Source organism: Culex pipiens, chromosome 3 (assembly GCF_016801865.2).
Source record: "Culex pipiens pallens isolate TS chromosome 3, TS_CPP_V2, whole genome shotgun sequence".
Taxonomy (NCBI): Eukaryota; Metazoa; Arthropoda; class Insecta; order Diptera; family Culicidae; genus Culex; species Culex pipiens.
Window position 1 is genome coordinate 9,158,176 of NC_068939.1, and position 13,118 is coordinate 9,171,293.

Sequence of the window (13,118 nt, forward strand, 5' to 3'; positions counted from 1 at the left end):
CACCGTGTGTTTGAAGACGGCACGTTTCGTTCGTCAACAACAGTCAGTCGATCGAAGAAGCGTTCGTTTTATATGCTATTGTTTTTTAATCGTAGTTTGTGTATTGTTTAAAAACCTTCATAAAAAAAGTATGGTAGTGTGACGTAGGGAGAACCCTTCCCCAAAGGGTCTCGCTCGTCGCTTTCGTACATTAAAGTTTCGACGCTGTGTGGCTCTGCTACCGTGAAAAAAGGGCGTGGCCTCGCATAATTGCGCTGTACTAGAATGAGGGTAACAGTTGATTAGTACTAGAATGTTATGAGGTGTAGTACTAGAATTGACTTAAGAAATGTCAAAATAAAAACGGTGACAGATTGTAACAAGTGTAGTACTAGTTGGTGACACAAAGGCTTCTCTCACCAACTAGTACTACACTGTGTTGAATCCGTAGCTTGAGAATCAACATGTTGGCATGCTTGGATTGAGCAAGCTAGTACCGCATATATCAAAACACTATCGAATAGCCGCGGTAGAGAGCAATGAGTGGTCGAGGCTTTACCTGTACTTGAGGCATATGCCCCCAAATGATGTGCGCTGTCATTGCTAAAAAAATCACCAACTTTTGCCACACTCAACGCGGGCAAATGCCTCATCTATGTATAATTAATAACCAAGTAAATTTAAGTGTGTTTCTACTAGTAATATATATCTGTAAGAAATAATGTATTTTTTCAGCACTTCTACCCATCCCTATTGTCCAGTTTATTACAAACACCATCACCATCACTCACACACTGACATTAATCTCCACACTCATTTTGCGCACTCACATAACTATAAACTCACATACACAGACTCACATAAACACGTTTACATTTATTCAACCATTTTGTCATACTACTCACGAAACACAAAAATCAAACGATTTTTGCGCTCTCGCCAATAATAAACTTACAATAGTCGATACAACAAGATAGAATTGCAGCTCCCCTACCCCGTTTGTCTCCCCCAACCCCCCTCCCGAAACCATTGGATCACACACGAGGTGTAGTACTAGCGCAAACTCCTCCCCCTTCTGTGTGTGGCGAGCCGCTCGCAGCTAGTACTACAGCTGGCGTTGATCAGTTGCATACCCACCCCGTAAATGTGTGATTAGCGGAAACATACAAAAAATACATTCTTTCCTGGATATTTAAAAAAACCGAAAACCGGCCACTCAAACAAACTATCAGGTTTTTAAAACAAACTAACAACACTTTGCGACTCTTGTGCTCACAACAGCCGCCAGCAGCAGAAACACATTTCAGTTTTTGAAAGCGAAGCGCGTTTCGAAAGAGGAAACGGCAGAAAAAAAAATACAATTAGGCACATGGTAATTGATGATGAAAAAGACGAACTAGGGCAGAGGAAGAAAATAAATGCAAACAAAATCATGGAAACACAAAACGCCAAACCTAGGTTCTTTGATCAGTTTTGGACGACGAAGGGAGAGAAATTTCGTTTACTTTCAATTTCTTTGTTTTGTTTTCTCACCTGTCCACCAACGTGTTGTTAACTGCTTCGAACACAAGTAGTAGTACTAGAATGTCGAGCAGGTTACCAACACTTTTAACCTTAAAAAAAAACTTTCAACATCTTTGAGAGGGAACCGCATAGAAACCATTCGATGATGAAAGCCTTTCAATTTGATAGAAATTAGAAGAAAAAAACTTGTTTTAGTTTCATGGTTAGATTGTTTATTGTTCGTTTCTCAAGGCAAAGCGAAAAATTGTCGAATGATTTTTATAAGCACCAGGCGTTCTGAAAATATTATCTCGAAATTATTTACATCAAAAAGACACACACACACAAACAAACACACACCCCCACATACAAAAGCAATTGAGTTCGTGCTTCTTGTAGGAAATCAACGAGGAAATAGTTTTAACAACTTTATTGGCTATTCATGTGAAATTGTTTGGGAAGATGATATAAATTGTTTCATCCTATATGCAACGATCTAAACTGAAAAAAAAACAAACACTGAGTTGTTGTAACACTTCTCTAAATAAAAACAGAAACAGTATGTCAACGGATGTGCGCCGATGTTTTGGACTGCCACTAAAACTACCGAACGATCCTTTACATTCGCGCTGGCCATCCCCCCATCGCACCCTACAACAAATCCGCAATTGCGTCCAGCACTTTTTTGAGCAAATCCAACCGGTTGAAGGTGAAAAAGTGCACCAGCCGAACCTCGTCCGGTCGTTCCCGCCGCAGCGTCCGGATCAGCTCGGCAAAGTGCTTCACCACGAACGCTTCGAACTGGTCCGGTTCGTCGTGGGCGTGCGACTGGAGCAGCTCGCGCACCCCGGCCGGTGGGTTGACCCGCGTCAGGGCCAGCACAGTTTCCAGCTGGTCGGGACTGCCGGGCAGGAACAGGCCGGGCACGATGGGTACGGTGATGCCCGCCCGGCGGCACTCGTCCACGTACGCTAGGAAGGAGGCGGCGTCGTACAGCGTTTGTGTCACGATGAAGTCGACGCCGAGGTCAACCTGGTGGGGAAGAGGGAGAAAGAAAAATGCAAAAATTCAATAAAACAAGCCATTAAAAAATTTTTATATTAAATATAACTTTAAACAATGTCCTTGCACAAAGGAAATCATAAAAATCATTGTTAGGGAAAAATGCAGTACCAGATTCATCAATTCATCACAGTTCAACAAAGATACACCAGAGTATGTGTTCCTAGCGCTTATTCCCATATAAATTGAGTCCGCGTCGAGATTTGCTCCAAATGATCACAGTTTCGCCTATTTCAAATTTATATAATAATATTGAAAATCGAGAATTGAAGTAAGAAGTATTATCCGCGCACCACCAAACCGAAGTACGCATCTCTTCTGTTGCGCGAAAAAATCTGTTGCGCCGTATAAAAATTGAGTGGTTTGTCGTAAGCGTGTACATCAGCCTGTGACGCAACAGGCTTTGACAGGTTGTCCTCGTATTTTGATTTTTGTCTGCCTTCACAATAATCCAGAGGGAAAAGTCATATACGTAATAATTTAATTTTCTGACATGCAAATATTATAATTCTGCAAATTTGGAAGTTCAAAAATTTAAATTTTTCAAAAGCTTTAAAATTAAAAAACTCTTAAATTATAAAAGAAAAGTTTGATAATCTAAGGATTTGATTTTTTTTTTGACATACTTCGTACTTTCCAAGGTCTTTCGTCAGATTTCACTTCGGATGGACGAAACACATTTTTTTTGTTTTCAAAATGTTTCTCACCAAAAATGCCGATTTTCTATGGCGGCACCTAACAATTTTCAAAGTTTATGTCGCCCCTTCAAAATTGGTCCAAAAATCAGGAGCCAAAAAAAATCAACAAACTTCAAAATTTTAATTGTAAAAAGCGTGCGCTGATCATCATTTTTAGCATGCAAGATGTAAAATGCATTTAAAAACACTTTTAATTCAAGTGCTTAAACCATCGCTTGTAATCTAAGAATTTAAGAATTTAAGAATTTAAGAATTTAAGAATTTAAGAATTTAAGAATTTAAGAATTTAAGAATTTAAGAATTTAAGAATTTAAGAATTTAAGAATTTAAGAATTTAAGAATTTAAGAATTTAAGAATTTAAGAATTTAAGAATTTAAGAATTTAAGAATTTAAGAATTTAAGAATTTAAGAATTTAAGAATTTAAGAATTTAAGAATTTAAGAATTTAAGAATTTAAGAATTTAAGAATTTAAGAATTTAAGAATTTAAGAATTTAAGAATTTAAGAATTTAAGAATTTAAGAATTTAAGAATTTAAGAATTTAAGAATTTAAGAATTTAAGAATTTAAGAATTTAAGAATTTAAGAATTTAAGAATTTAAGAATTTAAGAATTTAAGAATTTAAGAATTTAAGAATTTAAGAATTTAAGAATTTAAGAATTTAAGAATTTAAGAATTTAAGAATTTAAGAATTTAAGAATTTAAGAATTTAAGAATTTAAGAATTTAAGAATTTAAGAATTTAAGAATTTAAGAATTTAAGAATTTAAGAATTTAAGAATTTAAGAATTTAAGAATTTAAGAATTTAAGAATTTAAGAATTTAGGAATTTAAAAATTTAAGAATTTAAGAATTTAAGAATTGAAGAATTTAAGAATTTGAGAATTTAAGAATTTAAGAATTTAAGAATTTAAGAATTTAAGAATTTAAGAATTTAAGAATTTAAGAATTTAAGAATTTAAGAATTTAAGAATTTAAGAATTTAAGAATTTAAGAATTTAAGAATTTAAGAATTTAAGAATTTAAGAATTTAAGAATTTAAGAATTTAAGAATTTAAGAATTTAAGAATTTAAGAATTTAAGAATTTAAGAATTTAAGAATTTAAGAATTTAAGAATTTAAGAATTTAAGAATTTAAGAATTTAAGAATTTAAGAATTTAAGAATTTAAGAATTTAAGAATTTAAGAATTTAAGAATTTAAGAATTTAAGAATTTAAGAATTTAAGAATTTAAGAATTTAAGAATTTAAGAATTTAAGAATTTAAGAATTTAAGAATTTAAGAATTTAAGAATTTAAGAATTTAAGAATTTAAGAATTTAAGAATTTAAGAATTTAAGAATTTAAGAATTTAAGAATTTAAGAATTTAAGAATTTAAGAATTTAAGAATTTAAGAATTTAAGAATTTAAGAATTTAAGAATTTAAGAATTTAAGAATTTAAGAATTTAAGAATTTAAGAATTTAAGAATTTAAGAATTTAAGAATTTAAGAATTTAAGAATTTAAGAATTTAAGAATTTAAGAATTTAAGAATTTAAGAATTTAAGAATTTAAGAATTTAAGAATTTAAGAATTTAAGAATTTAAGAATTTAAGAATTTAAGAATTTAAGAATTTAAGAATTTAAGAATTTAAGAATTTAAGAATTTAAGAATTTAAGAATTTAAGAATTTAAGAATTTAAGAATTTAAGAATTTAGGAATTTAAAAATTTAAGAATTTAAGAATTTAAGAATTGAAGAATTTAAGAATTTGAGAATTTAAGAATTTAAGAATTTAAGAATTTAAGAATTTAAGAATTTAAGAATTTAAGAATTTAAGAATTTAAGAATTTAAGAATTTAAGAATTTAAGAATTTAAGAATTTAAGAATTTAAGAATTTAAGAATTTAAGAATTTAAGAATTTAAGAATTTAAGAATTTAAGAATTTAAGAATTTAAGAATTTAAGAATTTAAGAATTTAAGAATTTAAGAATTTAAGAATTTAAGAATTTAAGAATTTAAGAATTTAAGAATTTAAGAATTTAAGAATTTAAGAATTTAAGAATTTAAGAATTTAAGAATTTAAGAATTTAAGAATTTAAGAATTTAAGAATTTAAGAATTTAAGAATTTAAGAATTTAAGAATTTAAGAATTTAAGAATTTAAGAATTTAAGAATTTAAGAATTTAAGAATTTAAGAATTTAAGAATTTAAGAATTTAAGAATTTAAGAATTTCAGAATTTCAGAATTTCAGAATTTCAGAATTTAAGAATTTCAGAGTTTAGGAATTTACGATTTCAGGAATTTACGATTTCAGGAATTTAGGAATTGAAGAGTTTGAAAATTTAATAATATTTTTCTAGGATTCAAAAGATAAAAAATTCTCAGAACAATTTAATAATTTAAGAATCCAAGAATTGAGGAGTTCAAGATTTTTGTATCTTAGATTTGTTTAATTTTCTTTGTTATTCATTTGAATTTTTGATGTTTTGAATTTAAAAAAAAAATGTGATATTGTTACGAAAAGGATTCTGAGCTCGTTACTTAGCTTATAGTAACCATTCGGAATATTTTAATTTTCAAGCCAGATTTCCGAAATCAAAAAAAAAATCGCAAATTGGTTAAGGGCAGTTACATGTACATAATAAAAACTAAAAACATTAATGCTTCTATGAAAAATTTACTAAATATTTAAAAGACCGTAATCAAAAGACCTTTCCAATGAGTCCAAAAGATTGAAGATCCAGATCCAGATTTTTATTTAAAAAAAAATTATATAAATTTGAAGAGAGAATTAGGTAACGTTTTTCAACTCAAATTGCACATGATTTTAAGGTCCTTCCAGTCACGAGTGTATGCTTCTCCATGAACTGAGAATGTGCAATCATACAATCATATAACATCAACCGCAATTAATCGCCTTCCATATTGAACTGCAACGCTCTGGAAGCTTGAATTACGCCGCGCACCACATTTTTTTTTTTTTTTTTCAAAACAGTCATCACTTTTCACAACTGCAGTGTGCTGCTGCTTGTACTGTCTGCGCGCACATTGACCACACAGATAATCCTGACGCAGTGCAAAATATGTGCAACCGCGAGAAAAACAACACGACAGCGCATGATAACAACGCCAACGTCCTGTAACCTTCGATAAACACATACACACACACATTACGCTCAAGTTCACTGTCGCGAGACTGCTGGCTCAACTTGTTTCCCACGAACTTGTTTTGATGCGTACCAAAACAGTTTCTAATGTGGTATTGCTGGTGGTGGTGTTTGTCGTCCACCCACCCAAACAATCGCGCTTTTCCTGTGATCATCAATGAAAATTTCACACTAAAAATAGCTCAAGCTGCTTAAATTCACACACAAACAAGTGATCTTCTCGCAGGCGTTCTAGTACTGCACTTGAATTCGCCAATGTCGCCGCGCTTATCACACACTGCTTATCACCTCACCTTTTGCTTCAGATATTTGACGTCATAGTCCACGGACGGTGACTCCGGATGGCCGTACGGGTAGCCTCCGACGCCGATGGTCAGGTCGGGATTGTTTTTCGCCCGCAGGTACTCGACCAGGTCGCACGAGTGCTGGAATCGTTGACCCTCGCTGACGGTGTCGCCGCGGATCACGAACAGGTTCCAGTTGCCCATGTCGACGAACTTGTCCACCTGCGTCTCGGTGATGTTGTAACAGGACAGATGAGGAACCGCGGAACAGTGAGGCACTATTTTAGCGGTCATCTTGAGCATCGGTGTGTCAGCGAAGCGCTGGTACTGCAGATTATTGTCGGAGATCCAGGGCAGCGAGCAAAAAACAGGCGCCAGTCGACCGAGGTCGAGGTGGAAGTCCTCGCGCGGAATCAACTCGATCGAGTAGCACAACCGTTCGGACGTTGTCCATCGCTGGATGACCTGCTTCAGGTTCCGACTGTTCTCGTGGCTGTGCATCACTTCTGCTGTCACTGCTGCTGCTGCTAAGATCGTACTTTTGTCCTCCTCGCCATTGGGATCCGATTCGACTGTTTGGCGATGCATGGGCGATGTTGGCGGTGGCCTCCGCTTTTCACGAGAAGGGGAAGATAAATTTAGACCGCGAAGGCGTTTTTCGGTTCTCTTCTCTACGGTCACGCGTGTCCCTCTGGCAGTTCGGAGCAGGTCCCGCGACGACGACAACCACCACACCAAGACGTCAGCTGACAAGTTTCGAGCGAAAGAGAGTCTACCAAACGAAACCGAACCTCGCGAGAGTATACTAACGAATGACGACCGACCGACCAACGAGACAGAGACAGCTGCACGAACACGCGCGCACGACGACTCTTCACTATAAACAAATCTCGCTGCTGCTGCCGCTGCTAAGTACACGATAATGCGCGTGTACAAAACAAAAAAAAATGCAGTACTAGAACGCAGCAGGGCAGACACTTGAGCTATAGTGCACACTCTTCGTCGTCGTCGTCGTCGATGCTTTCGCCTGACCTTGACACTGCACTGCAGCAGCCGCTGTGCTTCCGTTGAAGGGTGCTGCTGCTGCTGGTAGAACGTTGCGTGACTAGGTCAACTCAATGCTGTTGGGATGAATCAGAACTTTTTCGTTCCAGAAGGATTAAGACAAAGTTAGCTGAAAGTTTAATATTGTAAAACTTTCTTTGAAGTTTCAAGGCGCAATCACGTAACGATGCTGAAAAATCAATATGCGTCAGCTTTAATTCGATCCAAAGTTCTGCTGTCGTTCTTTATTTTGCTTCTTTTATTGCCGATCCACGACCATGTAGTTTGGTCCTTTTGTTGTTTTCATTACGGGTTGAGGCACGTAATTTATTAACTGTGTAGCCCTCGCTGAAATCGATCAAACAGAATAAATATTTACTTTTAGTTTTTGGAAATGTATAACCAAGGTCACTTTTCGTTGCAAAACTTGTTTCGTACTTTTTTTTCCAACGAAAAATTCTTTAAATTCTTTCAATTCTCTCAATTCTTTAAATTCCTTAAATTCTTTAAATTCTTTTTAATTCTTTAAATTCTTCAAATTCTTTAAATTCTTTGAATTCTTACAATTCTTTAAATTCTTTAAATTCTTTAACTGCCTATGATCGCATAAATGTCCCATATGCATTTTCATCGTTTTTGAGTTAATGATGCAGTTTGGTTCAAAATCGTGTGCTCTTTCAGAAAAGTATATAACATGTGTGGGACAAACTTCAAAGGCATTTTTCTCAGCTTGCTGTTTTTGCATATGGGACATTTATGCGAACATGGGCAGTTAAATTCTTTAAATTCTTTAACTTCTTTAAATTCTTTAAATTCTTTAAATTCTTTAAATTCTTTAAATTCTTAAAATACTTTAAATTCTTAAAATTCTTAAAATTCTTACAATTCTTACAATTCTTAAAATTCTCAAAATTCTTAAAATTCTTTAAATTCTTTAGTTTTTTTTATTTTTTTTTTAATTTATTTAAATTCTTTAAATTATTTATATTCTTTAAATTCTTTAAATTCTTTAAGTTCTTTAAATTCTTTAAATTCTTTTAAATTTTTTTAAATTCTTTAAATTCTCAAATTCTCTAATTTTTTTTTAAATTCCTTAAATTTTTTATATTTTTACACATAAAGTTCCAAAACACTATAAAACTTTGAGTTTGGGTCATGTTTTGCATAAGATATAAATTTTACAAATTTACTGTAACGCATTTTGCTCGAATATTTTTTCGTTCACCCACTCCCTCCCGAGCCCCGCCCAAAAATCTACTTATTTGCATATTTTTTCCTTAAAGTAGACATTCTGACGATTCCAAAACACTATAAAACATTGGTGTTTGGTGCTATTTTGCATATTTCCCAAGCCTGCGAAAATTTACTGTAACGCATTTTGCCGGCTTCGGGTTTTGACTGTTAACCGATAAGTGTCAAGTGTCAATACAAGTACTAACAAGATGAACTTTTTAGCACTCAAAAAGATGCCGAAATAGTATTTTATGCAACAAGTTGCAAAAAGAAGATTTTTTCAGCACGAGTCGTACATCCAACGAGGTTTACCAAGTTGGGTAAATACGACGAGTGCTGAAAAAATCAAGTTTTGCAACAAGTTGCTTGCAACATTTTTTGCAATGCCGAAAAATGCTTCTTGAATGGAATTTTATGTCAAACATTCATGTGTTTAGTAATTTCACCGTTCAAAACAAAAAATATTGAAAAATTTTACTTTTCGATATTAATGTTAGAACTAATAGTAGATTTTTTCAGCACTGGTATTGAAAGGTATTAATTTTCCAATCTGTTCTGTCAAAAAAATAAAAAAAGCATAAAAATTTAAATAACGAGCCATGGTTTCAACATTTTAATGAAAAAAGTGTTTTAAAATGCATTATACACCAGTCCAGTTGTTTTGCCATCATCAGTTTCCAAAATATAAGTATTGACGAAAATTTTATTTTTTTGCGAAAAATATTTTTTTTCTGCGGTGCTGTACATTGGAATTTCATAAAAATGAAGTTTTTTGAAAAAAATATTGTTTTTGCCCCCTGATTTTTGGACCAATTTTGAAGGGGGTGACACAAACATTGAAAAATATTTGCAACGGTCTTATTTGAATAATAATAAAAAATAATAAGTGTTCGATTTTTTAATATTTGTTTCTTTTTAAATATTTAGATTTAAATTTTTTATACCTGTTTTTCTAGTACTGACTTTAAAGTTTCAATTTTTAATTTTTTAATTTTGGAGTTAAGAGTTAAATTTTGATTTTTTTTTACTATTTTGAAGCTTTAATTAAATTTTAAGTTTTAATTTTTTGGAAGATTCGGGTTAAATTTTAGAATTTTTAATTTAAAATGTATTACTATTGTTCTTTTTTTTTGGGTAGTTATGTTATATTTGATTGTTTTTATATATATTTTTTAAATTTCTGAATATGAATATTTAAATGAAAAATTCTTAATGCAGAAACTTGGAAACTACAAACATGCAAATTCACAAAAAAATAAAAACAAAATCGAAAATTACAAAAATTCTAAAACTAAGAATTTGAAAAATTTGGGCATTCAAAATTGGTAAACCTAAAATGTCTTTGATATTTTTTTATTCCTAAGTTTCTGATTTTGAATTTACAATTTTTGCATTTGCATTTTTCAGGATAGACTGCTCTTGTTTACAAATCTTGATTTGACAATTTAAATTGTCTTGTTGAAATGAACTTCACCTAACATTGATTTGAATTAAACAGATTTTTCGTTTTTTTAACAGATGCCCTCAAGATGATGTTAAGTCAACCCGAGCCAAAGTTCAGCATTTCGGTTTATCGCGATATAATCAGAAATGCATGGTAAGTAAATTGGTAAATAATTGTATTCTATTTGAAGTCTAAACAGGGTTTCTTTTTACAATTTTTCAGGTATCAACTACTGAAGTTAGAGGAACTGGAAAAACAAAAGAAAATCAGAGATAGTGGATAAAGATGTGCCCAAGGATGTACATGTTTCGTTTGGTTGAACGTCATTTTTTTTGCTGTTTATTGTATTCTTCATTTTATTTTGTTTTTTGTTACTTTTTTGTATTTTGTGCAATTTAATTTGCACCTTGTTTCATTCCATGTCGTCAAATTTTGGAAGCAAATTATTTAATAATTTGGTAAAACCTAATTTTACCAATCTATTTGAATGTCTTGCTAAAAAAACTACATTTCAAAGATAGAAAATTGTTCGTTTCCGTTTTGAGCTCATGTGCCTGTTTCCTAATAAATTTAAATCGAATGAAACTTTTTTGATTGAAGTGTTTATTTCAACGCTCTTTCCATGTGACACAACCCGAAGCAAAAGATAAAGAACCGTGCAACTAATTGAAGCTTATGCTTCTGCCGGCTGCGCTGCTGCCACCATTAGAATCGACTGCAGCTGTATTTGTGTACCGCTGTGTCTATTCCTGCTCCTCCTCCTACAACAACACCACGACGTTTCAGCGTAAACAGAGAAACTCATCGTGAGAGCACGCCTCGCGGATAGTTTAGTCTGGAAGTTGTGCCGGTCCGGAGACGTGGTGGTCATCATGATCGAGCTGTACGTCGCCCTCGGCGTGCTGGCCGTCTGCCTGTACTTCAAGTGGAGCTGCAGCCACTGGCGCCGGGTTGGGAACGTCGACGGACCGTCACCGTTGCCACTGTTTGGGAATACGCTGGAGCAGGTGCTCGGCACGAAGCACTTTGGCGAGATTTTCGATGAAGTTTACAAGTCGTACCCGTCGGCGGCGTGGGTCGGAATCTACCAGATGTTCAACAAGCCTTCGATCGTGGTGCGGGATCTGGAGCTGGTGAAGGACATTCTGGTGGGAGACTTTGCGAGCTTCAACAAAAATGCGTTTGAGGTGGACGAAAAGGTTGATCCGCTGATTGCGATGAATCCGTTCGTGCAGGACGGTGAAAAGTGGAAGGAGAGGCGTTCCGCGTTGATACCGCTGTTTAGCGCGTCCAAGATTCGTACCGTGTTCCCGATCATCAAGAATGTGGCGGAGAACTTGCTGCAGCATGTGACGGACACTCGGGGTGCCTCTCCGGACTTTGAAGCGAAAGAGGTTTGAGCTCAATTGGTTTAAATTGCGACTTAATGCTTGATTGAGTTCTGTTTTTCAGATGTGCGGTCGCTTCACGGTCGACTCAGTGTCAAGTTCGGCGTTTGGAATCGACGCCGAGTCCATTACCAATCCGGACGGGGAGGTTGCGCGAAACTGCTTCGAGTTTTTCAACCCAAACTCTACGGCGTCGTTCGTGCGTTCATTGCTGTTGAATTTCTGCCCTAAGGTGGCTGCTGTGCTGAACATCGGGTGAGCTTTTGGTTGTAGTCGTAGCTGATAAGACTCACCGGTATTGCTTATTTAATCACTCTGTTTTTCAAGTCTTCGTCGAATAATATCAACACTTCAAGTGCCGAGTCGAGTTTGAATAAGTTTATCTTGACACAAGTTATCTAACAAGCCATCTCTCTCTCTCGATTGCACCAGCTTTGTCCCCGGTCACGTGGCCCGCTGGATCCATGGCATGGTCGGCGAGGTGCTCCGGCAGCGCCAAAGTGGCGAGGTCAAACGGCAGGACATGTTCCAGGCGCTGTACGAGAGCCTCTCCAAGAACGACCAACCAGTGCGGGGCGAAGAAATCGCCGGCCATTCGTTGACCTTCCTGTCGGAGGGCTTCGAAACGTCCAGCACGTTGATGAGCTATCTGCTGTATGAAGTTGGTTTACTAGCAGAATCTCAACTCTAGATTTAAATTTAATCTAATCTTCTTCATTTTAGCTCGCCTCAAACCAGGACATTCAAGAACGAGTCCTCAATGAGCTGGACTCCCTACTAAAAGATTCCAACGGACAGCTGACCGACGAAGTCGTTCAAAAACTATCCTACCTCGAGCTGACCATGTACGAGACTCTCCGGCTGCACTCGCCCGTCTTTGCGTTGAGCAAGGTTTGCGTCAAAGAGTACGAACTTCCGCCCCAGTACGGAACCGGCAACAAACGGGTTCGAATCGCCCCCGGCACGGTAGCCATCATCCCAGTCTACGGAATCCACCTCGATCCGGAAATCTACCCCGATCCGTACAAGTTCAACCCGGACCGCTTCCTCGAGGAGAACAAAAAGGCCCGCCACCGGTACGCGTTCCTCAGCTTCGGCGAAGGACCCCGCATCTGCCTGGGCATGAAGTTTGGTCTGATGCAGAGCAAGCTTGGAATCGCGACGCTGTTGACCAAGTACCGGGTCGAGCTGTCCCCGAAGCAGGAGCTGCCGCTAGAGTTTTCCAAAACGTGCTTCCTGCTAGCGCCCAAGAACGGAATTTGGGTGAGGTTCGTCGAGCGACGGTGATCATTCCATGAAATAAATATAAAAGAACCTCAATCCATCGTTTGT

The 13,118-nt window shown here is 35.5% G+C and overlaps 2 protein-coding genes across 2 annotated transcripts; one reads left to right on the forward strand and one right to left on the reverse strand.

The window, feature by feature from the left end:
- Positions 1-1,897: 1,897 nt before the first annotated feature.
- LOC120426570 (uncharacterized) lies at positions 1,898-11,269 on the reverse strand. Its single transcript, XM_052711277.1, has 3 exons — positions 11,217-11,269; positions 6,687-7,782; positions 1,898-2,514 (listed from the first exon to the last, which is right to left on the reverse strand). Exons 1-3 carry the CDS (start codon positions 11,267-11,269, stop codon positions 2,134-2,136), a joined length of 1,530 nt encoding a protein of 509 aa, XP_052567237.1. The 3' UTR covers positions 1,898-2,133.
- Positions 11,211-13,106, forward strand: LOC120427283 (probable cytochrome P450 308a1). Its single transcript, XM_039592135.2, has 4 exons — positions 11,211-11,792; positions 11,851-12,041; positions 12,219-12,447; positions 12,510-13,106. The coding sequence occupies exons 1-4, from the start codon at positions 11,271-11,273 to the stop codon at positions 13,071-13,073; spliced, it is 1,506 nt and encodes a 501-aa protein (XP_039448069.1). The 5' UTR covers positions 11,211-11,270; the 3' UTR covers positions 13,074-13,106.
- Positions 13,107-13,118: the final 12 nt, after the last annotated feature.

Excerpts from the sequence above, each read along its gene's own strand:
- LOC120426570 (XM_052711277.1), bottom strand. The coding sequence starts at position 11,269 with ATGACCACCACGTCTCCGGACCGGCACAACTTCCAGACTAAACTATCC. Across the intron at positions 7,783-11,216 it reads CAGACTAAACTATCCGCGAG|TCACGCAACGTTCTACCAGC; the intron begins GCGTGCTCTCAC and ends GAGTTGACCTAG. Across the intron at positions 2,515-6,686 it reads TCAAATATCTGAAGCAAAAG|GTTGACCTCGGCGTCGACTT; the intron begins GTGAGGTGATAA and ends CTTCCCCACCAG.
- LOC120427283 (XM_039592135.2), top strand. The coding sequence starts at position 11,271 with ATGATCGAGCTGTACGTCGCCCTCGGCGTGCTGGCCGTCTGCCTGTAC. Across the intron at positions 11,793-11,850 it reads CGGACTTTGAAGCGAAAGAG|ATGTGCGGTCGCTTCACGGT; the intron begins GTTTGAGCTCAA and ends TCTGTTTTTCAG. Across the intron at positions 12,448-12,509 it reads TGAGCTATCTGCTGTATGAA|CTCGCCTCAAACCAGGACAT; the intron begins GTTGGTTTACTA and ends TCTTCATTTTAG.